The 25,925-nt window shown below is 37.1% G+C and overlaps 1 protein-coding gene across 5 annotated transcripts in view; it reads left to right on the top strand.

Annotated features, from left to right (window-relative positions):
* Positions 1-25,925, top strand: part of ABCA5 (ATP binding cassette subfamily A member 5) — a 64,695-nt gene that overhangs the window by 7,360 nt on the left and 31,410 nt on the right. For 3 of the 5 annotated variants that reach the window (XM_081220466.1, XM_081220467.1, XM_081220470.1), the window contains 16 exons: positions 3,809-3,928; positions 5,005-5,209; positions 7,011-7,172; positions 8,068-8,156; positions 9,916-10,145; positions 12,066-12,207; positions 13,543-13,731; positions 15,159-15,306; positions 17,189-17,357; positions 18,712-18,770; positions 19,977-20,087; positions 21,483-21,658; positions 22,179-22,298; positions 23,359-23,497; positions 24,683-24,773; positions 24,962-25,101. In XM_081220466.1, coding sequence (XP_081076592.1) covers positions 3,827-3,928; positions 5,005-5,209; positions 7,011-7,172; positions 8,068-8,156; positions 9,916-10,145; positions 12,066-12,207; positions 13,543-13,731; positions 15,159-15,306; positions 17,189-17,357; positions 18,712-18,770; positions 19,977-20,087; positions 21,483-21,658; positions 22,179-22,298; positions 23,359-23,497; positions 24,683-24,773; positions 24,962-25,101 — 2,272 coding nt within the window. In that variant the 5' untranslated portion in view covers positions 3,809-3,826. Of the gene's footprint in view, positions 1-3,642; positions 3,676-3,808; positions 3,929-5,004; positions 5,215-7,010; positions 7,173-8,067; positions 8,157-9,915; positions 10,146-12,065; positions 12,208-13,542; positions 13,732-15,158; positions 15,307-17,188; positions 17,358-18,711; positions 18,771-19,976; positions 20,088-21,482; positions 21,659-22,178; positions 22,299-23,358; positions 23,498-24,682; positions 24,774-24,961; positions 25,102-25,925 lie in introns of those variants that run through there. The other 2 variants (XM_081220468.1, XM_081220469.1) reach the window with 2 other exon arrangements.

Below are 25,925 nucleotides of genomic sequence, written 5' to 3'. Positions count from 1 at the left end.
ATTTCCCTTTGTTCCTGACACACTTCACTTTGAAAACCGCTGTTATCCTTCGGAGTTTTCTAACCATGGAGTTAAGAACACATTATACTGTTACACTGGTTGAGTCCTTTGATGCGAGAAATAGAAACTGATCTTAAGCTGGCCAGCTTAAGTGAAAATAAAATATACTGGGTAGATAATAGGGCATTTCACATAGTCCAAGGAAGAAGAATCAGGTTTTGGACACAGTAGGTATCAAACCTTAGGGGAAAGCTTAGTACCGAGAATGTATGAACTTTCTTAAATGCCTCTATTAATCTAACTGTTTCCATGAGTCCCAGTCTCTGGGTCTCTTAGTTAAAAATTCCTCTCTACCCGGAGAAAACTTAAGTGCTACCGCTCAGAGGTGGTCGTGGTGATGGTAGTCGTGGTGTGTCTGGTGGAATGGCGGGGTGTGTGCACAGGTTCATGGGCTTCAGGCAAGGCTGTTAAAGACTCAACCCTGAGTCCAGGGAGCAGTTCTCAAAGGAAGGAAGAATACTGTGAGTCCATCAGCTGCTTTAGGAGGGGCCTGTTTTCTAAAAATGAAGCATCAAGTAGGCAGCGTTCAATTTGAATGAATAATTCAGTGGCTCCCACTAAATCAATGTGTTTTGGCAGATAACTTGAGAATGTTCTTGCTGTTAAATTGGTTAGTGTTTCTATGTTTCATAGTAAATCATCCTCGAATGAGTGTGATCCGTCTGCCTCTCTCTACCTTCCACCCTCCCTCCTTCCCTCCTTCCTCTCTTCCTTTCTTTCATCGGCCTAGAGATGATCACCAACTCATTGCAGGATCTGATCTAACAGGAATGAGGCTGTTGGAAGAATTTATTGAGTGTATCCTCCTTTCTTGGCTGCTGCAATTTTGCTCTTTTTAATTTACTCATTTAATATTTTTACAGTACGTCTAATTGTGTAATTACTTTTTTTCCCCACCATATAAGGAACACATATTGATGGGAAAATTGAGAAAATAGAAAAAAACACAGAAGGAATAAAAGTTGTCTAAATCTCATCGCTAAATTTAAGACAAAGCTCTCTACTGTACATATAAAGAGGATGTTTATTTGATCCAAACTTTAATTATGTATATTGCCTTTTCGGGGGTAAGACAAGCTGCCTCTAAAAAGTTGCCTGCTTTTTTATCCAGGTGGAGACAGTCAGCCAGCTTGGAACAGACTGTTCTTGTTGTAGAGGGGGGTCACACCAGTGGCTGCCATCAAATAGCTTTAGATAAAACAAAGAACAAATATCTCTCTGAAGAAGGCTTAGTGGGACTTTTTTGGTGTCTCCTCCAAGCTGCCCTCTCGATACCTTTTTAGGTGACGGGGCCGAGCCATTTGGAGTAGGGACCACGGAGAGTGCACTCGGCAGCCCGGCCAGGCTGGCTTCTGCTTGCATATAACCTCTTTGAAGACCTGCGACGTGGCTCCAACAGAGGTCCACTCGCAGAAGGGGCCCCAGGGGCCTCCAGAGGGTCAGCTTAGCCTGGAAGAGGGCTACTGGGCCTGTGATGCGGTGATTTAGGTCATACAGCTCAAAAAGTATACCGAGGTGAAACTTGTTTCCGTCACTCCAAAGTGAAACCCTGTACTCATTAAGCACTTTCTCCCCTTCTCCTCTGGCAACTACTGGTCTGCATTCCATTTCTGCGGATTTATGTATTCTGGAAATTTCATATAAGTGGAATCCTATTTGACCTTTTGTGTCTGGCTTCTTTCACTTAACGTAATGTTTTGGAGGTTCATCCACGTTGTAGCATGTATCAGTACTGCATTCCTCTTTACGGTAAATAGTAAACCATTGTGCGTATACACCACGATTTGTTTTTCCCTTCGTCTGTTGGTAGACATTTGGGCTGTTTCTTCGTCTTGGCAGTTGTGACCCTGCGTGAACGTGCACTTGTTTGAGTCCCCATGGAATAGTGGGATCATGTAGGAACTCTGTTTAACTTTTGGGGAACGGCCAAACTGTTCTCCTCAGCAGCTAAACCACTTTGCAGTCCCGCCAGCAGGGTATGAGTACCCAGTTGAGCCATGGAGTTTCTTATGAGAAATTTGCTCTCATTCAAAGCAGTATTCCTGTAGGTGATGCAGTGGTTATTCTCTGGCTGCTTTCAAGATTTTTCACTGTCTTTAATTTTTAGCAGTTTAATCACGATGTGTTTGAATGTGGATTTCCTTCGATTTATCCTGTCTGGGTTTCATCAAGCTTCTTGAAACTCTTAGGTGTTTCATCTCTGGCCAAATCTGGGAAGTTTTCAGCCAGTAATTCTGTAAATATGTTTTGCAGCATTAACACACTTCTCTCTTTCTGGGTCTCTGATCGTTTGAATGTTAGACCGTTTGTTATTGTCTCACAGTTCTCTGAGGTACTGTTAATTGTTAAAACAACAACAACAACAACAACAAAACCTCTTTTCTCTCTTTTGTTCAGATTGAGTAGCCTCTCTTGATCTATCAAGTTTACTGACTGTTTTTCTGTTGTCTCCATTCTGTTTTTGAGCCCATTCTATGGATTTTGTTTATTTGTTGCTGTGTTTTTCTGTTCTAAAATTACTGTTTGGTGCTGCTTGATATCTTGTTTCTTTGCTGACACTTTCATTGTTTTCAAGAACGAAATGAATGTTTTCTTGCCATTGTTTGCTGGAGCACTTTTTAAATAGCTGCTTTAAAGTTTTAGTCAGATAATTTCAAAATCTGTGTCATCTTGGCAGTGGCACCTGTGGGTAGAGTTGACATTTTCAGATGCTTCATTACCGGAGTCATTTTGGGTTGTGTGAGACTGCGGGTTTTGTTTTCATCCCGTAGAGAGCATCGATGTCTTCTTTTAGTGTGCTGTCCACCTGGTTAGGTTCAGGTCTTCAGTTTCTGCCCACATTCTCTGAACTGTGGTTCTAATTTCGGTTTAGTTTTCAGAAGCCTTTGCAGTGCAGTTTGGATCTGTCCGTGTGTGCCGCCCAGTGACCCATCTGGATCTGGGCAGTGGGTCTGTCTGTGAATTCAGTTCCTCAAGTGTTTGGTGCACAGAGCAGGATCAGATCCACGTTTACCCAGATTGGGTGTTAGTACAGGAGCTAATAAACAACTTCATTGCGTTACTTCCCTGAACTCCTCGTTTCATTTGCTCTCCCTGCTACTTTTTGATTCCCTGTGGCTCCTCTTTTCCATCTTCCAGCTGCCAAGATAGGGTTTTCCTGCCCCACCGGGCCACGCACTTCGGCGACTGCATGTGCCGCATTCAGGGCCCTGTGGCTGGAAGGAAGCAGAGCAGAAAGCGGCGGGCTTTGTCCCCCAACCCTTGTGGAAGAAGCTCCACTCAGAGGAGAGAGTTTGGCTGGGTTCATCTTTCATCACTGCAGTCTGACACTGCTGTAAACGGGGTTGCTTGGGGACAAGGGCACAGGAGAATGTAGAAAAGAATAAAAGACTGGGTGTTTCCTCGTTCTCCGTGAGCAGAAGACTTCCGTTTCCTACCGAGCCAGAACTAGAGAGCTTCCTCCGGAGCTTTCTCTGTGTCCCAGTGCCCACTTCCAGTGCGTTCAGTTTAGAGGACACTGGAAGAGAAGAAGTGGCATTCCGGTTCCCCCTTGTTTCACATGCTACTATTTACTTTTCAGGATCTTCACGTTACCGTTCCATGCCTTCTGTCCGGGTAGGAGAGACAGTGTGGAGTGTGCTTAACTATCCAGCCTGAGGCTGAAGAATCTGTCTGTCTTTGACATTAGAAATGGCATATACTTGACTGTGTGGTTCCAATTTCTTTTTTTCCAATCTCCTTTCTTTAGTAAACTAATCCAGAAAACATGGCTACTGCAATTCGGGAAGTTGGAGTTTGGAGACAGACCAGAACACTCCTACTGAAGAATTACCTAGTTAAATGCAGGACTAAAAAAAGTAGCGTTCAGGTAAGTTAAATGACCATTATGTCTTATTGCAGTTTATTTTGCATTAATATGTTCCATCTTTAAAAGATAATTTGTTTTGCTGGATACATTTTTATTATAATTTTATATTCTTAGGTCCCTTTAACTTGCTTGTAAAAACTTGGTACGTTGGCCTCAGAAAAATATCTAAATTATCCCATGTTTTCTGAATGTCAAAAATTTTAATAACGATGTCTAAAATTAGTTAATTTCTAATATCAGTGCTTGATTTTGAACCTTGAGGCATGCATTTCCCGTTTCATGGAATGAAAAATAAATTCTGCAGATAACTTCATGGAACATTATTCCACAGTTTATTCCTTATGGCCGGCCATCTTTTGGACTCTGGATTGAATTGCCCATAATTACTAAAATTATGTCACATATTTGTTCCCACAAGCATACATGACTCTATTATTTATTTATTTGGCATACATTACTTTAAAAGGTGAAAGAAAGTAAGAACTCTGGCTAACCAGTTAATAGTGATTTTAAAGGATGGAATGGTATTGTTGATCTTCTCCTGAAGCCAGCAGAACAAGTAAACAGCAAGATGGAACAATGATGAGTTCATCCCTATTAAAGTTGACTACTGAATATAATTGAGTATAGTTTTAGTAGTAGAAGCTTAGCTGTAATTAAAGCATGAGTTTTAATTCAGACTTGAATAAAGACATTTTTATGGTGATCCCTATTACAGATGTTTGGTAAGTTACTTTGAATAAAGTCAGGTATGAGTAAATTTATTATTATATTTTATATTAGTAATCTAAGATGTTTAAATGTTAGCTTTTATGTCATTTAAATGTATTATGGTGACTTGAATTTTAAAATATTTTAGTAAAATTGAATGTAAAGGAAAAATTCATATGCTGTTGGGTTAGGTTCAGCACAGTATTTCTTTTAGGATAGAATTGCTTTTATTTTTTGTACTTAAGAAAGGAGACCCAAGTTCCTCATGTTTTTTTGTTAGTATTAGTTATATTCATAGAAATCTTGATGATTTTTGCTGCCATTGTTATATTTTGTAATCATTTTGTTTGTTTCCTTTATTATAGGAAATTCTTTTTCCACTATTTTTTTTATTTTGGTTAATATTAGTTAGCATGATGCATCCAAATAAGAAATATGAAGAAGTGCCTGACATGGAACTTAACCCCATGGACAAATCTGTCCTCTCTAACGTAATTCTTGGATTTACACCAGTGACTAATATTACAAGAGACATCATGCAGAAGGTTTCTACTGATCACCTTCCTAACGGTATTGTGAGTTTACATGTGTATTCTGTCTCTTGCAGAAAGCCTCTTCAGTATTTTGCTGTTTGCTTTATTGAGTAAATACCATTCTTAACATTTAGATAAATGTCCTTTCACCAAAACATAGTTTTATAGAAATACTAACATCATTTAATTCTGCTGCCTTATGATTCTTGTGAAACTTTAATTTGTAGTCTTGGTAATAGGAAGCATATTTTATGTTTTAATATTTTATATTTAATTCATAGACCGTTTATAAAATGAGCATATTTGTATAGTATAAAAGATTTGAAGGAATATTTCATTTTGATTCTGACTCACGTAACTATTAAGAAACTAGAAATACATGGTAAAGACAGTAATGCCGATGCCAGGATGATTGATTTAATGAAATGCTGAATTGTAGAAAATAAGAAAATAACCTGTTATCCTCCATCATATAGGATTGTTAGTTGTAATTGACTTCTAGTGTGTGTCACACATTATTGGATAATGTGTCACTGAATAGAAGGCGTTTATACAACCATGAGCCAGATAGCTTTCTCCCCAGTGGTTTCTTTCTGGTGAATTACTATTTAATATTTTTATCTTACTAGTATAGAATACACTTGTTGGTTTATCATATTAAGCATAAGCAGCATGGTACCCATAAGAATTTAGCATGTCAGCTAAGAAGAACTCATCAGAAACGTTGAGAATGAAATTCATTGGTAATTCTGAGTAGGACCAAAGTATATATGCTAAAGAAATCCAAGTGAGTGTGTATTAAGTTATATGCCAGAATAGTAGAAATGTATGTAGATTTTTTTTTTAAGTTCTGTCTTTTTAATGGCAGAACTCTGGACGTGAGATTGTGCATCCATACGTGGCAACTTAACTGGTAGGGTGTTGGATTAACACCCTCTTGCTTCAGATCAATCCTGGAGTTCCATGTACACCTTCAAGGGTCTGGAAAATCATGAGAATTAACATTTAAGTAATACTTAATAATTTACAAAGCATTTTCATGTCTGTAACTACATTTGATATTAACAACCCCCTTGTGATCAGCTAGGTATTGTGGGTGAGGATACTAAAGTTCAGGGAATTAAATTGCTTACCTGTTCTCACACAGCTAATAAGTAGTAAAGTTAAGTACTGATCCTATGTTTTTCTCCCCATTTCATGACATGTTCTGAACCTCCTGTAGTGAAGACTGCTTGCTTGTAAATAAAACTTCAAGAAAATGTTTAAAAATTAAGATTATTGATGTGAAAAGAGCTGAATGATGATTACAGTATTTTTTCATGGATCTTCTAAGAAAGGAACAAGCAGTATTGGGTTTAAATGGCAACTTTTATTCAAAGAAGAGTGTGTCATAGTTACTAAAATACATATTTAGTTTCTGAGGAAGGATTATGGAATTTTCTTCATAAGAAGGAATATTTGAAAATAAAATATCCGCTCATTTGTCAAGGAGTTATTTGTACGGTTTTACGTGGACGTAGATAAGTGATCTACATATATTGCATATAAAGTATATGATCTATTTTATTATGTTGATAACTTATGCGTTACATGACACATACATAATTTATGTAATCAAATGACAGCTAGGAAATAGTGTCTGTAAAATTGCACTCTGTTAATGTCCATTTTTTAGGGGTTTTTTTAGGAGAGCTGTATTCCTTTTCTAAGAAGTTAGAGCATCAAACAAGTGCTTATAAAATATTACATTCATCAAATATAATGTTAAACTCGGTGTGTTGTATTACAATAAACTACTCAACTTTGTGAGCTCACTAAACTGTTATCCTATTTTACAGTCATAATTACCGAAGAATATACAAGTGAAGAAGGATTGCTAGCATCCAGTCTTTCTAAATCCAGCAACTTTGTAGGTGTGGTTTTCAAAGACTCCATGTCCTATGAACTCCGTTTTTTTCCTGATATGATTCCAGTATCTTCTGTTTATATGGATTCAAGAGGTAAATGGCCCTCAGGAATCAATGAAAATGAATTAAATTCCCATTTTTGCTGCTCTTAAGTTCCTATGCAAAATTTGATGGTGTCCACCATTGGCATTTTAAATAATAGTTATTCAGATAAGAAGACTGTCAACTGTAGCATAAAAATATGTGTATATTTATCTATCTACATCTATATGTATAATATGAAGTATAATTTATGTAACATCCACTTTAACTTTAATACATTTATATTGTTTACAGTAACAAAACAAACTTTTATCTTGAATTACATGACATTCTAAGTCTGTTCTTTTCTCCACGTAATTGTTTTCATATGTGGTATGGCACATACCTTTAAAATCTCAAGGTCTTCCACCAATAAACTTTATTAGTTTTATGTTGGAAACGTGGAAAACAGCCTTCACTGCCTAATTCCAAAGATAATTATCAACCACAAACACTTCTTGACTAATGTTAAAGTCACTGTTAAGTACTGTATTTGTGCCTTGATCCCGCAAAGCCCTTATAGAATTTTTCTTTTTTTCTGTGCTGTTCACCTGGACTTGCCCTTGCATCTGGAAGAGCTTTAAAGCTGATAAGTCATTGTAGAATGGCTTGCCTTAAAACAGAAAACTGATTTATTTTAAATAACTATGTTTACCATTAATTTCTTTCCATTTGTATTCACTTACGATTCAGTATCCTAACACATGTAACTCTTTAATTTCAAAAATTTGAAGTAAACAATAAGGAACGTGATAGATTTTCTTTGCCTTTGGAGGGCCATTGCTTATTTTCTTTGGTCCTGTAGAGACTGATTGATTATATTACTTTGGTAACCCCATGTGTGCTGCCTTTAAAGAAAACACGTGTATATTGCAGAATCTTATGTCTCACATTTTTTTCTCCATAGCTGGCTGTTCCAAATCATGTGAGGCTGTTCAGTACTGGTCCTCAGGGTTCACAGTTTTACAGGCCTCGATAGATGCTGCCATTATACAGGTAAATATGAAAAAGGAAGAAAATAGAGTCAAACTGTATTTTACCAATCATCCCCTAAGTCTTTACCATAGGATTTCATTTGACTGCTGTCAAATGTACAAAATACAGAGGGGCTTCCCTGGTGGCGCAGTGATTGAGAGTCTGCCTGCCGATGCAGGGGACATGGGTTCATGCCCCGGGTCCGGGAAGATCCCGTGGAGCGGCTGGGCCTGTGAGCCATAGCCGCTGAGCCTGCGCGTCCGGAGCCTGTGCTCCGCAGCGGGAGGGGCCACAGCGGTGAGAGGCCTGCGTACCGCAAAAAAAAAAAAAAAAAAAAATAGTACAAAATACATAACTTAATACAGTTCCTTTATGGAAAAAGATAAGGGAGAAGTCATATTTTCTGACCTAATTTTTTTGAAACCCACCTTATTTGATGGTTTCTAAGCATGTGATTCAGCATTCTGTATACCAGTATTATCATATCTGTGTGGACTGTAGATAATATTTATGAAAGGTCTACATTTGCAGACTTTTTCCCTTGAATAAGCATAACTTAGTTTAAAGAAGGTGAGTATCTTTATCTTAATCACAGTGGTAGATTTTATTTCTTACTTAACAAACATTTATCACTTGTTCGCCAAACATTATTTCTAAGAAGTTATGTACTAAGATCAACCCATTTAATCTTTAACACCCCTATGTTAAAGGGTGCTGTTATTGTCTGCATTTTATATGTGCACCTTAAGCACAGGAAGGTTAAAAGTGACTTTCCAAAACTCAGTTAATTAGTGGCAAAGCTAATTCAGACTATCGCTTTTGGGCTCCCAGTTCTGTATTTTAATACTGTACCGCCACTAAGATTGTGTATAAATGTTGCATTTACGTTCTAAAGACATGCTTAGACCTGATCCATTGTTTCACATTTTAGCAGAAATGAACAGGAGACCTTGAATAAGAGACCTGTCTCTGTTGGTTGTTAGACTGCTATGTAGTAAAATGACTACAAAAATAATGCTTTACTTGACTGCGTTGTTGTTAGAACCATATGAGATGATATATATAGAGTTGTCTTATAAACTCTCACAACGTGGTATAATGTATTGTAGATACAGTATTCAGTAACACAGAAGATGAAGGTAGTGACAGTGAAATATAGGGCATATCACATTGACAGTGTTAAAAGTACTTATTTGTGTTTTGGCCAAAGACCTTAGCTGTCCACAACCCAGACCATACTAGATGAACAGGTAGAGCAGATCTCAGTTTAGCCATTCATTTGAATGTTAAGTAGAAGTGAATCGTATGGCATAACTAGTTTTGTTATTCTGTCTATATGCGTGCTGCATATATAGATTTTAAAACAATAGGACTTACTATCTAAAACAACATTTTAAAAAGAGTCATTCTTTCATAGTACTAGTAATCATTCCTTAATTCCTCAATTTTATAAATGCATGTTTTTATTAAGATGCATATAATTGTCAGCTAAAGGTGATAATGTGCAGTTTTATTTTCTTTGACAAATTATTTAATAAAAATTTGTATACTTCCCAACTTCAGACTTTAAACTTTATGACATGCTTCCAGAGTGAGTAAAAGCAGTTTTCTATAGGTATCATGATGCGGGGGTCAATCACTTTATTTCTGGTGTGTAGCTTTTTGAGAATGGTATTTGTACGAGGTTATTGATTAAATTTGGGGGTATAACTGTCACATTATTTTAGGGGCTACTATCAGAACTAAATAAATTGGGTGTATTTACATTTTCTAATTACAGTTGAAGACCAATGTTTCTTTTTGGAAGGAGCTGGAGCCAACTAAGGCTGTCCTTATGGGAGAAACTGCTGTTGTGGAAATAGATACCTTTCCCCGAGGAGTAATTTTAATATACCTAGTTATAGCATTTTCACCTTTTGGATACTTTTTGGCAATTCATATCGTGGCAGAAAAAGAGAAGAAGTTAAAAGAGTTTTTAAAGATAATGGGACTGCATGACACTGCCTTTTGGTATGTTATTAAGACTTTGTTATTCAGTGTGATTAATAATTGTGTAAGTATATACAGATCTTCAGAATATGGTGATTTTGTCGTTCACCTGACTCGATGAGGTGCTGATCCTGTTTCCTCACAGTTACTGCCTTTGTCTCGGAGTTTGAGACCAATCAAAATGCTTCAGCAATTGATTGGCTTGTTTTAACATAAGGGAGGTGAGCTTTGGAAAGCTCATGTGGATATGATATAGTTAAATTTTATTTCATATTTTGTTTGAATTGATGAGGCGTACTCCATGTATTCCAGTGTATATTTCAGTGTGTAGAAACTAGGAGATTTTGGAAAGTTAGAAATTAATTGCCTGTTACAGTCCTCCTCAGGTATCATAGCATATACATGTTATTAAAATGTAATCAAAATGACAGAAGCTTGTGTATGTAGTATATGGGCTTTCTTTCCCCTGGAGAAAGTTACTTCTGTGAATTTTTTAAGATGATAATATGCAAATAATTTCTAGAGAAACAAATGAAAAAAGTTCACAAATGAGCACATTAGCATTTTTATACAATGATAGTTTTATAGAGGCATGCATTTTTATAAATAATTCTAGGTGTATTTTTCTTACTTTTTCCACTATGTAATAACAACATTATTTTGACCTCTTCTGGGGGGGGAAGTTAATACTGTTGCATGTGAGTTATTATTGTAGACCGTTTTATTCCATTTAGCTCAACGCAACAGTTAAAACACTTTATGTAATGGGGTCATTCTGTATGACATCGCATCTTTGCTCATTTTCTTTTCTCCTGTCGTTTTACTAGTGATTGTTTTTTTTTTTTTAGATGTTGGGGGTAGGAGTTTATTAATTTATTTATTTTATTTTTGCTGTGTTTGGTCTTCGTTTCTGTGTGAGGGCTTTCTCTAGTTGTGGCAAGCGGAGGCCACTCTTCATCGCGGTGCGCGGACCTCTCACTATCACGGCCTCTCTTTTTGCGGAGCACAGGCTCCAGACGCGCAGGCTCAGTAGTTGTGGCTCACGGGCCTCGTTGCTCCGCGGCATGTGGGATTCTCCCAGACCAGGGCTCGAACCCGTGTCCCCTGCATTAGCAGGCAGATTCTCAACCGCTGCGCCACCAGGGAAGCCCCTAGTGATTGTTTTTTGAGATACATTGGTTATTAAAGTATTCTGTGAGGAAACAGTAGCTGGAAGGCAAATCTGTTTCTCAGTGCCTCAGTTTTGCCTCTGTAAAATAATGGTTTTAGTTTTGGTAGTTCAGATATCTTTTAGCCCTATCTTGGTGATTTTATGATAGCATACATTAAATTATCTGCTAACTTGAAAAATGAAAATAAAATGAAACTAAATACTATGGTGATTTCACTGAGCTCTGATTATGAGGAGAAATTTTGAGTCGTGTAGTGAATCCATTGTTGATCTTCCTGATCTCACATTGTGTTCCTGTAGTAATTATGTTGTTGATTAGCAAGGTAACCTCTACTGTCTGAAGTACCAAAAGCCATCAGTTTGTTGCATGTACCATAAAGAAAATTGTCAGTCATTAAACTCTTTCGTATTTTAAGAAAATCAGAGATATTGTGCATTGTTGAACTTTTGAGGGTTTTAGATTTAAATTAATCATGAATTTCTATAAATCTGTACAGTTTTGTTGTTTTTTTTGACTCTTGGAAAGATAGTCACCATTTTATCTCTGTGTCAGATGATACTTTTACGGACAACCAATACTGTATTTTTAATTACGTATGAGAGCTTTAATTTTCAATAGATGAGCATACAAAGAAATGAAGAGATTGGCTTAATTTTAAGAATAAAATGTCTAAAATAAAGCTGAAGCTTTGTTTAAAATGTTTCTGTTTTTTTTTTAATTGTTAAAGCCTATATCTTTAGCCATAAATGTATCTGTGTTCCCATTGCAGGCTCTCCTGGGTCCTTCTGTATACAAGTTTGATTTTTCTCATGTCCCTTCTCATGGCAGTCATTGCAACAGCTTCTTCTTTATTTCCTCAAAGTAGCTGCTTTGTGATATTTCTACTTTTTTTCCTGTATGGCTTATCATCTGTAAGTACTTGCATTTGAAATGGGGATAAAGAACTGTCAAAATATTTGATTAATAAAGTCTTACTCTTTGGTTTACTTACAGTCGATTTCCCGTGAAAGACAAGATTGTTACTAGGCTACTGATACATGAGTTGTGTCGTTGTGCCTCCATATTTTTAGAAAAGTTACAGAATATTCTCAAGCTTAAATTTAACTTGTTTTCATATGATGTATTCCACATACAGTTCCTCTGTGTCTGTCTTTCACTATCTTCATTTAATTGTGCTTATTATACACTATTAAGATTGTCTGGTACTAGACTTCTTATTCCTTTGTTTTTATGAGATCCTGACTGTTTCAAGTTAATTTATGTTACAGGATGATGTCATGTAAAGATATAACTTTGTAAATGTAGCTCTTTGACAGTGTCGATTTCCATTCGGTAGTTTGGTTAAATGTTGGATGTTCATGACAAGCTTTTGTTTTAAGTGGTCCCAGTTTCCATTCTGATTGGCTTATGTGCCCATGCTGTATCCATTGTTAAATATTTTGACTATCACCCCTGCTCTTTTTTTATTTTAACATTTATTTATTTATTTATTTTTGGCTGCGTTGGGTCTTCATTGCTGCGCACGGGCTTTCTCTAGTCGTGGTGAGCAGGGGCTACTCTTCATTGCGGTGCGCGGGCTTCTCATTGCGGTGGCTTCTCTTGTTGCGGAGCACGGGCTCTAGGTGCGCGGGCTTCAGTAGCTGTGGTGTGTGGGCTCTGGAGCGCAGGCTCGGTAGTTGTGGCGCATGGGCTTAGCTGCTCTGCGGCACGTGGCACCTTCCCGGACCAAGGCTCGAACCCGTGTCCCTTGCATTGGCAGGGGGACTCCTAACCACTGCGCCACCAGGGAAGTCCCATTCCTGCTCTTTAACATGATAATTTACAAATAACTGATATGCTCCTCTGTATAATTGCCTGGTTTTTAACTGGCTCTGTTTCTTGTCAACACGTGAAGTTGAAAAGATGGGCTCTGTGTAAGAGCCTGTTGACATACTGTTTTGCTCATATTGTCCGTATCTAACTGCAGAAACACACGGTTGTTTATGGCTTCTACAGTGCTGAGGAGATCGTGTTTGCCTATTACATAGATAAAATGCAGTTTTTACTATTTGTCGGTTTAAATTTTTAATGTAGAGCACTATTTGTATGAAAATTAAATATCTCACCATGGCCTTTAGAAATTAATTGTATTTTAATGAATGTATTTTCTAATGAAAATAACTTGTTCTTTCACAAGGAAAATTTAATTTTGTTTTCATACCAGTGTATATGAACAATGCTTTAACCTTAATATTTATATCTTACAGGTATTTTTCGCTTTAATGCTGACGCCTCTTTTTAAAAAATCAAAACATGTGGGAATAGTTGAATTTTTAGTCACTGTGGCTTTTGGATTTGTTGGCCTTTTGATAGTCCTCATGGAAAGTTTTCCCAAATCTTTAGTGTGGCTTCTAAGTCCCTTCTGCCAGTGTACTTTTTTGATTGGTATTGCACAGGTAGGTAATATACATATCTTGCTTTCACGAAATATTTTCTTTTCTCTCCACTTCCATGCAGCATATTATACTACCATGAATACTTCCCTTAGATTGCAAAAAAAACTATTTAAAATTTTCAACATGAAAAAGGAATGATATTTGAATATTGGAGTACATTTTATATTGCTTTCATTTATATTTTCTCCATTTTTAAAGTTTTTTATCTATATGACCTGTTTATAAATAAGTTCTCCACTTTTCACTTTAGTGTATCTCAATAATCTGTTTCACTGCAGTAACCCAGTTTGTTAGAAGTCATTGGTTTATGCGTCAGGTAATCTAGATTGCTCTGTGGCCTGGTTTTATTGCTCCCTATTGTAAATTTATCTCACATGTGTGCCTGGGAGAAAATTGTGTGTGAAGCAGAACAAATTTTTCTTGTAGTAGTGAAAGTAGTACCTTGTGGATTTTATACGTCCAGCATTCATGAGATTATCTTTACCTAAATAGTATTTAGATTTATAAATTTGATTTTTATTAGTCTTTACGGGGCACTCAGGTTCTAAGGGGAAAATTCTTATAAGAAACTGCTTTATGTATTAGAACACAAATTTGGTTAATGTGTAAAGAAAAAATGTAATTACTTAATACAAGAGATTATTCATGTTGGCTGGATAGACTTCTGATTTGTGAGACTTTGCTTGTTTATGAGTATTGAGTTAAACGAATTTTAATTATTTGAGACCTAAGAGCTGTTATTACATGTTTTGAGAGTCCACTGAGTCCCCTTAGGAAGGGAGAATTATAGATTCATAGGTTTATGTTGAGTGGGAGGGACTTTGAATGTCATTTAATTCACCTTCATTTCACAGGTGAGGAGACTGAAATCCAGAACAGCATAATTAAAGTTTATTTACTTAATGGCAGGGCTGAGACCTAAACGAGGCCTGAGTCTCTATTGCTTTCCTTCTACTCTATCACATATAGCTACTATGAATAATTTAATAGCGGTGTTAATTAATTATAGTACCTTCTCCCTTTTCAGTGTTGAAAGGTGCTGACCATAAGTTTATCCTCTAATACTTAATTTGTCTGACTGCTCTGTGGACCATAACCCTTTTGTTTGCATTAGTTTTTATTTCATTTGATAATCATAGCATTAGAATTATTGTACATGCCCCAAGAATAGATGTATACTAGTTTTAGAAGCACAGCATTGAAAACATGGTTGAAAGGGGTTGCTGTAATAAACTCATGGTTTGGTCAAGTTTATTGTTTTCTTTATAAATTCATGTTACTAATTTGGTAGACTGTTTAATCTGTTAAAAGGCCCAGTTTACTGACTCTAGATATTATAAGAAACTCTAAATAGTGTTAGCTATTTTATAAAATGATAAAATATTTTATCATTTTTATATAATAAAGTTGGTGTTTCTGTTTTTCAGGTCATGCATTTAGAAGATTTTAATGAAGGTGCTTTATTTTCTAATTTGACTGAAGGGCCATATCCTCTAATTATTACTATTATCATGCTGGCCCTTAACAGCATATTCTATGTCCTTCTGGCTGTCTATCTTGATCAAGTCATTCCAGGTATGCAGGTAGTTATTGGATTTTATGGTAAAGACATTTAGGTTACTTTGCCCACATAAGGTTAACTTAATTAAAAACTTTTTCTTGTAACTAAGTCGTATTCACTGTTACAGCTTTTAATTTAATTTTAAATAAGTATATTTCGTACCTTATGCATTAACTGCTAGCGAATGTAAGGAGATTGTGGGTGAAAAGAGATCAGTTTGTTTTGAAAGCCTTCAGTCCCTACTTGAACTCCTTAACTCAGTCCTTCCCCACGTCCATCGATTTGGCTACAGTGTTTTGTTATTTTCCCCCATAAGCTCCTACGCCACGCCACGGGCAACCTTGTGACCCCTCCCATTTCCCACATCCCTCATCCTGCCCTGAAGCAAACTTGTGTGGATTCAAAATATCACTAAATAACCAACACCCCCTTTCCTTTCCCCCCTGAGTTCCTCATTCATTTTATCTGTGTGCTAGACCTGCAGTCTTATATGGAAAGACACATGTGGCTTTTAAAACTTGAATTACTTAGAACTAAATAAACTAACAGTTCCTTCTCAGTATCGCAAGCCACATGCCAAGTGCTCGGTAGCCACGCCTGGCTGTTAGTCACCACACTGCAGAGCACAGATGAGGACATTTCTATTGTTGCAGGAAGGCATGGTGGGCTTTGCTGTGGCACGTCTGTCTAAGAACCTCACCATTCCCTCTAATCAAGCTAGTCACCTGCTCAAACACCTTGCTGGGTGGGCACAGCCTGGTGAATCAAGTAGAAACTTGTTATATGTTAATTTCCTCCACACCACTTTTATGTATTTAGTCACTTCTTAGCCACTGTCCCCCTCTGTATTGTATTTTACATCCATCCACACGGTCCTATTTATCTATTTAAACACATCTGCAGTGTATCCATTACATTATTTTTAGCTACCCATAACAGAGAACCTCTTTAATTGTCTTAAACAAGAAGGAAATCAAGCGTTTTATTTAAAGTCCAAAGATAGGATGGACCCCAGGTCAGTTGGACTTGCTCCACTGTGTCATCAGGGACCCACTTTCTCCGTGTTCTTGCCTCTTTGTCTCAGTCTGGCAGGTTTGCTCTCCTCCTGGCTGCACGGGGTTGTGCTTCTTTGTTCCCGTCCAGAGGGAGAGGGAGAGGGAGAGGTTGCCTTTCCCCCAGTAAACCCTTCGCTCCTGTCTGGTTGGCACCTGCTTGTGGCTGCAGTGGTAGCAGCCACCAGAGCCTGCCAGGGGCTCATTAGGTCCACTGGCATCTCTCTGTAGTTGGGATCAGAGCCCTTTGAAACATACGCTCGTCTAGAGGAGGAGTGAATGTTAGAAAGGACGGGGAGGGTCGGTTCCTTGGGGAGAAAGGGAGAAAATACGTACATGCTGTGTGGGCAGTCAGAGCTAAGTCTCCTGTGTCAGTCCTGGTGGCTCTGTTATTCTCCTAGTTCTAAAAAGTCTTCTTTATGAACAATATCCACTTGTCTGAATACTGTCTGTTTTCAAAGACTAAGATGATACTCATTCAAGCCTTCAGACTATCCAGATGTAAACTTTTCCTCTTCTGCACTGTGTGTGGCATGCCTCATGCTGTATGTTGTGTTTTAGCCGTTTAGTATGTACATGTAGTCATAACAATGTAAGTTTCTGTAGGGCAGAAAATGTACTTTGCTTACATTTACGTTCCCTACACTCTCAGCAACTCTGAAACTATTTATGGACAAGAGTTATTTGTCAGTAAAACTTTTATTTTTCACACACTATTAATTTAGTATTTTATGTCTAAACTTTACATCTAGATTGTCTTAGGTATCACAGACTGCCTTTATGATTTAATAAATAGTTTTCAGAAATAATTTGTTAGGATAACTTAGTTTTTTTTTTTTTTCAGGAGAATTTGGTTTACGGAGATCATCGTTTTATTTTTTGAAGCCATCATATTGGTCAAAGAGCAGAAGAAATTATAAGGAGTTATCAGAGGGCAATGTTAGTGGGACTATTAGTTTTAGTGAAATTGTTGAGCCTGTTTCTTCAGAATTTATAGGAAAAGAAGCCATAAGGTATGATTTAATCTTTGGCAGTTTAGGTCTAAGAACTGCTTATGGAACGTGTCACATTTAAATCCTATCTTTAAAATAATGCATGTAACTATGGTATCTTTGGAGATTTGGGGCACATTTCATGATTTTTTAAAAAACAGTGTTAAGGGATAATTCTCTTTTAAATTTTTATTTTCTTTGCGGCCATTTAGAATAAGGTTGCTGCTAGGTTTGAAATTTTATGTTTGAATAGAAATTTTTAAAAGTAATAAAACCTAGTATTTATAAAATTAAGCTATTTTAAAGTTTCCTCATTATGTAGATTAAAACAGAATAAACATTAACTTTCTATTTTCATTCAGGCTACATTGTCTGAGATATACACCACACTAAATTGTGCTCTGTTAATTTCATAGACCCTTAGAAATTGTGACATAATTAACTTGTCACATCAATTTAATTTCTGAGAATGAAAGAAATTCATTACTGTTCCTTGCTAGTTCAGTCAAAACCAAGTTAAAAAAATAATGAGACCGAGAAAAGAAATAAAAGTGAAAGAAAAAGTGGAGTATAATTTGTGTTTTTTAAATTTAAGAAACATGTATAAAAGCAAGGGAGAGTTAGATATTTAAGATGCAGTCAGTGGGCTGGCGGTCTGCCTTTTTTTTTTTTTTTTTTGTGGTACACGGGCCTCTCACTGTTGTGGCCTCTCCCATTGCGGAGCACAGGCTCCAGACGCGCAGGCTCAGCGGCCATGGCTCACGGGCCCAGCCGCTCCGCGGCATGTGGGATCCTCCCGGACCGGGGCACGAACCCGTGTCCCCTGCATCGGCAGGCAGACTCTCAACCACTGCGCCACTAGGGAAGCCCCGGTCTGCCTTCTTAAGAGTAAAATTTAAACTGGTGAACAAGACCATTCATTCCTTCAAAAATTATGTAAAACGTTTAGAGTGGAAGGAGAGAATCACGTCACATTTATAGACAAGTGCTGATGTGAAATAGCACTTGGTTTTTAATCTCCCTTAGCTGATAAACAAATATTGATTGAATACAAACAGAAAAGAATCAACTGTGAAATAAGAAATCTATAAATTGCTTGAGTCAGATGTTTCAGTTTCTTTTTAGAAGTTGGCTTATCATGAAAAATGAATGAATAACACTTAAAATGGAGAGGAATACTATACTTTTCTCTTGTAGTTTCTTTAAAATACTTTTACTATTAATGTCAGATTTCCTTGGTTTATTGTTTTAGTAGGAAGATACTTTATCATTATTCCCATTAAATATGACAGCTTTGATTAAAAATATTATACATGGAAACACATACTTATAGATTGCTTTAAATACTTATAAAGTAGAAAATGGTGTTTTTCAGAATCAGTGGTATTCAGAAGACATACAGAAAGAAAGGTGAAAATGTGGAGGCTTTGAGAAGTAAGTAGCTTTCCTAGTGTTCAGTCCATAGTATTAAAGTACAAATGGAAAAACAACGTACGTAGTTTGTGGGAAATGTAAATTCTTTACCACAATTTTCTCTCTTTCCTTTAGGGATACTTCCACTTATTTATGTGATTAATGGTCATAATAAAACTTAACATCAAAGTAGTAAAAGAAAAAAGTAATATCTATCAAGATGAAAAAATAGTCAACTCTTTGAACAAATCTGAGTCCTTTTTCATTTTATTATTAGCATGTGTATATATGTTAGTTCCTTTTTTTTTTTTTTCTTTTGTCCTAACACCGGGTTTCTCAGCCTTGGCACTATTGATGTTTCGGGCCTGATAGTTCTTTGTCGTGGGAAGCTGTCCTGACAGTTGTGGCGTGTTTAGCAGTGTGTCCATCAGGGTTCTTCAGGATCGTTAGAATATATATACACACATATACACAGAGAGTAAGAGCACCGTGAGGAGGGGCGGGCAGGAAGCGGGGAGATGATTTTTGAGGAATTGGTTCACACGACTGTGGGGCTTGACAAGTCTGAAATCTGTAGGGCGGGCTGGCAGGCTGGACACTCAGGCAGGAGTTGAAGCTGTGTCTGGCCTGCAGGTCTTGGGATGCTATCAGCCTGAGATCACCTTCATCAGATCAGGGGTTGTAGTTATTTGAAGCTGGGTTTTCAGCCCCCTTTCTGCTGTCTCCTGTCAAACACTGACACATCCATCCGGTGATATTCATTCTACTTTACTCCTGTTTAAATTCAACTTATAAAGCATTTACTTAGCCTTTTCCAAGCTATTGGTTAATCTCTAGTTTTTTGCCCGTAGATTTAACATGCCTCTAAATACCCTTGGGAACAAATTTGTTTGTCCTTTTGTTTTAATTCCCTTGGAAGTTCCCCAAAGGGGGTACACAGAAATCCCCCCCACCATGTTTTGTGCCCCCTCTAAATCTGTTAGTGTAATAAAAAAAGAAAAAACTTATTTTGTACCATTTTTCTTATTGTTCATACCATTGACTATAACAAAGAATTATTATTGTGTTATAATATTAAATATTATGTTATTAAATATGCTGGTAACTTTAAATCTGTCTTTAAATTTATTGACTTCTTTCAAGGTTGCTCAAGTATTGTGTATTATCTTACATGGCTCAACAGAAATAAAAATCACATTTGAGACTTCTCCTTTTTCCCTGAACTAGGTTTATCCTTTGACATATATGAGGGTCAGATTACTGCGTTACTTGGCCACAGTGGAACAGGAAAGAGTACATTGATGAATATTCTTTGTGGACTGTGCCCACCTTCGGATGGTGAGTTTTTTGACTTAAAGAGAAAAATCTCTTACTTTGTTTTATTAGGGTTATTAACTAAGGTACCATGGTAATTATTTATCCTTGTGATATGTACCGATTGATTTTTTTTTTTTTTTTTTTTTTTTTTTTGTGGTACGCGGGCCTCTCACTGTTGTGGCCTCTCCCACTGCAGAGCACAGGCTCTGGATGCACAGGCTCAGCGGCCATGGCTCACGGGCCCAGCCGCTCCGTGGCATGTGGGATCTTCCCGGACCGGGGCACGAACCCGCATCCCCTGCATCGGCAGGCGGACTCTCAACCACTGTGCCACCAGGGAAGCCCTGTACCGATTGATTTTTGTCACTGATCTGGGATCAACTTCTGTGTCTGTAAAGATATTTTTCTTTTTTTTTTGATTACACACATTTATTTTTTCTTCAATAGAAAATAAAAGTGATTCAGTCATTTAATAAAGAGGATCTAATTTTGTACCTATTTTATCAGATATTTTACTTGTGTTTTTGTTTACTGTTCATTTTCAAGGAAAGATAAATCAGTAATTAATTGGAAATTAAATGAGGCCCGTAGACATTTTGGTTGAGAAAATAAAAGGCTTCTAAGTATCCAACCGTAGTTCAAAAGGAAAGAATGACGAGTGTCAGTACAATCTCCTAAAATAGATTTGTAAGAGCAGTACCTCAAATGTATAATTGTTACATGTGACTGCCCTGTAGGTGAGAATTCAGTACAGCAGCTCCACTTTTCCACAGTAACCAAACAGAGTGGCAGAACAATAAATATTTTAATTTAAGAAAGGGCCAAACTTCCGTGCATTGATTCTGCATCTTTTTAGATGTAGTTTCACTTCTAAAATTAGTTTGATTTTGTTGCTTATCTCTGTGTCACTCTTTGAGGGTAATTATAATACCTTTCATTCATATAAGGATTTATTATTTTTGTTAGTATTCAGTTTATAGAAGAAAAAAGCTTGAGTTTAGATTAAGTGATTTTCTCAAGGCCACACAGCTGGTTAGGGGTAAATTTTAAGTTCTTTGTTCTCTTTACTGTTGCATAATGTCTGGAAATGAGGGAAAATTGTTCCTGGAACATTAGTTAATGCACCAATAGATAATTTTGTTTAGTATTAAACTTATGGTTCTTTGCTCTTTCCACTCTGTAATATGCCCTGAAAATGAAGGAAAATGAGATTGGAATATACGTGGCAGCAAATCACCAGTATGATGGTGATTTCCACCAGTATGGAAATGAGGGTGCGTTGTGTCCTCCAAATTTATATTGACTCTTATTTTATGTCTATTACATACAAATAACTAAATTATTAGTATATACTAAAACATATATACTTTTTGATACTTAATATATTTAATGTAAATACATATATTTTGCTTTTAGGGTTTGCATCTGTATATGGACACAGAGTGTCAGAAATAGATGAAATGTTTGAAGCAAGAAAAATGATTGGCATTTGTCCACAGTTAGATATACACTTTGATGTTTTGACAGTAGAAGAAAATTTATCCATTTTGGCTTCAATCAAAGGAGTACCAGCCAATAATGTAATACAAGAAGTACGTTATTTATATAGAAATCTTTACTTTTATTTGCTGTAAATTAGTAACCTTGTGCAATAACTTCTGTAACAAAAATATGCTTGAAAATCTAAATATAAAACCTGTTCTGAGCCAGTAAACAGAAAGTCATTATAAAGAATTAGAAATTGGAGCAAAAGTTTTAGCACATAGAAAATAGTCCTTGTTTCATCTGGAGGATTCTAGTCTCTCAATATAGATGTTTCTTTTCTTTTCTTTTCGCCTCCACCCCCTTCCCCTGCCACACAGACACACATGGAGCCTTTGCACTGATCCCCTCCCACCACCCAGGGGTCACAAAAGTACAGCAGACCTTCCCATCAGGAATCCTTTTAGTTGTTATTTCAAAATTATACATGGATATATGTCAAAATTAAGTTCTGGACTAAAAGAACATTTTAAAAGTTGATATTAAAATTGGAACACTTAAAAACTAATATTGATAATTATGTAAATGATGTGATTTAAAAAAACGTTTATTGACACTTTACTTTCATAGGTGCAGAAGGTTTTACTGGATTTAGACATGCAGGCTATCAAAGATAATCAGGCTAAAAAGTTAAGTGGTGGTCAGAAAAGAAGACTGTCTGTAGGAATCGCTGTTCTTGGGAATCCAAAGGTAAGCAGATATTAGTGTCATTGATGAGATAATTTTAAATTATGTTGAATAAAGAAGTGGTTGTAGAAAGATATACATACACACATTGTATAACTTTTAAACATACATAAAATACTATATGTTATTATGGATGTAATTATAGTAATAAGGTTTTAAAACTGAAGTCAGAAAGATGTACAGCATCTTTAATTTAGTGGTCATCTCTCGGAAGGGGAATGGATAGGACTGACTTTCTTTATATCTGCAGTGTTTTATTTCTCTGAAAGAACATCTGAAGTAAAATAACATTCGTTAAAATTCAGTGGTGACTATAAAGTATTGTTATATTTATTATTCTCTTCAGTTTTCTATACATTTGTAATGGTTATAATAAAAATTTAAAAATAAGAACAAAATCAAATGAATAGTTCCGTTTTTCACTGTTCTGTTGATGTGATTTTTTGGTCTGTTTTGTGCTCTTCTCTGTCTGGCAGAAACAGAGAGCCAGCTGGTCACTGCTTTGCACAGTGTTAGAAAGCTGCCAGGTGCACACCTGTGGCCAGGAGCCTCCTGGGTCCCCACCATTCTGCCACACGCCCTGCTGCTGTAGCTTGGGGAGGAGTGTGGTTCAGGCTTTGTGTTAATTTATCTTCCTCCCAATCCCCACCACCATATTTTCAAAATTAAAAATAGTCTTAAAATAAATTTCTTTCCCTGAACTAATACAGAACATAATTCTGTAACAAGCAGTTGTTACATCTACAAAATGTAATTGTTCAGGTAAAAGCGAAATACTCGGTGTTTTGTTTTTTAGTTTGTCTATCTGATTGTTATTATACTTATGTCTTATACACATTACAGACATTAGTATTTTAAAATTAAACTAAAGAAAGTATTCATATGCCAAACCGATAGTTTTTTAAATTTATGCTAACTCACATATGAGTGGAAAACTCAAACCTAATACATTTCTGATTGGATAGAGTAACTTTAAGTGGGGAAGGTTTGCAGGGTCTGCATGAATTTTACATATTTTAGTTTTCCTGAGGATTCCCTGCCTTGCCCACCCCTTTGCACACAGGTACTGTTGCTGGATGAACCGACGGCTGGAATGGACCCTTGTTCGCGTCATATTGTTTGGAATCTTCTTAAATACAGAAAAGCTAATCGGGTGACAGTGTTTAGTACTCATTTCATGGATGAAGCTGACCTTCTTGCTGGTGAGATTTTAACTTTATTTTTAAAGGTTAAGGTCATGGGGCCAAATGGGAGATTAGACATAGAAATGCTAAATTCTGAGGAATAAATAAAGAAGCTGTGCGTTTTCACAAAAAGAGGTATTTTTAAACTTACATGTTTTTGTGTTGTGTTGGGGGGTCCCCCTGACCACCCGAGGTCCAATAATCTGCCACGAAAGCTCACAGGACTCAGCACAGCCACACCCCTGGGTGTGAGTTATTACAGTGACATGGAAGGGGTACAGGGCAGAGTCAGCAAAGGGCAGAGGCACATGAGACAAAGTCCGGGAGAAACGGGCAAGCTTCCAAGAATCCCATCCGCGCGGAGTCAGCCAGGGTGCGCTCCATCTATCCAGCAGCGAGTTGTTCTCTCGCCCAGGGTTGTTCTTTTTTGTTCTTGGGGCTGGCCCTGTGGCACCCTCTGCCTCACACGGGCCACCTGCCGGCCGCCCAGCAGGAAGCAGGTGTCAGCCATGACCTGCGTTGCCTGTGCAGCGCAGGTGCCGGGGGCCAGCCTTACCTGCTCAAAGCCGGTCTCCAGACGCGGGTCAGGAGCCAGCCTCGTAAGAGGCCTTCCTAAGCTTAACAGCCTCAGGCTAATGCTAAACACATTCACACACAGAAGAATCCAGGTTGAAACCAGCACATGACTTTAGTAGCTGTGACAAGGTCCAAGGCTCCGAGGTTCCCGAGCAGCCTCTTTCTGTTCATAATACAGTCTAATAAATTGGGCGTGTCATTCATTTTCTCAGTGGTATCTTTGTTTAAGAAAAACCTAACGTTTTGCTTCTGTTGCTTTCTTGTCGTTTTCACATTTGGCTATTAAGGAAGTTGTGAAAGCGCTTCTGTTAGTAACCTTATAGGAAGGGTCCGAGACATTTGGGGCGTGTTAGGAAAGTAGACTGTAGACTTACACTGCCCGGGTGGGACCCCTGGCTTTGTCACTTAATAGCCACGTGAAACGTGGGCCAACTGTACATGTTCTTATTGCCTTCCTGTTCTCATTGAGAAGGCAGGTGATGATAATCCATCCCTTCCTCATAAGGCTGTTGTGATAATTTAATGAGGTCATACCCTGGTGTCTCATAGGATAATCCAGAAAATACACATGCCAATTATTAATGCTGTTACTAACTCTGAAATTGAAACGCGCATCTCTTTTTGCAGATAGGAAAGCTGTCATATCACAAGGAATGTTAAAATGTGTTGGTTCTTCAATGTTTCTCAAAAGTAAATGGGGGATTGGCTACCGCCTGAGGTATCGTTCACTCTTTATTGACTTGTCCCTTATGATATTCTTGACCTATTGTTCCTTATGTTTAAGGTTTGCCATGATGTGCTTTGGCCATTTTTGTATGGCACTAACTTTAACTTCAAGCATTCAGAATTTACTTTGGGCTGTTGACTGAGTAATCATAAAAAATTATGGTTTGGGGTTTTCTCTAGCATGTACATTGACAGATACTGTGCCACGGAATCTCTTTCTTCTCTGGTTAAACAACATATACCTGCAGCTACTTTATTACAACAGAGTGACCAGCAGCTTGTGTATAGCTTGCCTTTCAAGGACATGGACAAATTTTCAGGTATTCCTTACTTTCAGTTTCTTGACTGCTGAACCAGGTTCTTGCGTTGGGGATGAGTTTTCTTAATTTACTTGGTTTATTTTTCCGTATAATATTTACGCGCTCGCAGGTCGCCACAGTTAATATTCCGTTTCTGCTTTATTTTCCTTTTGAAAATCAGACACGCTGTAAGCTAACATTTCTTTTTTTTATAAACGGCATGCAAGAAACTCCAACTAGTGTGTTAACTGACGTAAATGATTGTTTTATTGTCAAGAAAGAAAGAAATTGTTCCCTCTTTTTGTACTGGGAATAAGAATATAGGTATACATATACACAAATATATACATACGTACACACACAAATGTGTATACACACACAGTTGTTTGTATAAGTCCTAAGCTCTTTTCCAGTTTCATGATTTCATAATGAATTACATTATTATACGGTAAACCCTTGAGCTATTTGTGACATTTAGTTTGCTGCTTTTTGATGAGGAACTCAAACTCAGTATCCTTTATCTGTTGACAGATGACTTAAACAAAAGGATATTTCTTACTGTTGAAGATATGTTCTGCAGAATTCCCATAGCATTCCTATAATTAGGTAGAAATTTTCGATGCGGTTTTCTGTGGTTTCCTTTTGAGAATAAGGAATCATTAATTAACTGAATTGAAGTACATGTGTCAACGTAATGTACTCTGCCCATCATTCTATAAAGTATTTCTTAGTTTTAATTTATATTATGATGCATGTCTAATAGATATATATCTCCCTAAACAAACATTCCTTGGGGTCCTTAGCAATTTCTAAGAATGTTGAAGGGGTGCTGAGACCAAACAGTT

Source organism: Mesoplodon bidens, assembly GCF_964165515.1.
Source record: "Mesoplodon bidens genome assembly, chromosome: 19".
In the NCBI taxonomy this organism is placed as follows: Eukaryota; Metazoa; Chordata; class Mammalia; order Artiodactyla; family Ziphiidae; genus Mesoplodon; species Mesoplodon bidens.
Note: the sequence above shows the minus strand (reverse complement) of the source record. Positions and strands in the feature narration are given on the sequence as shown.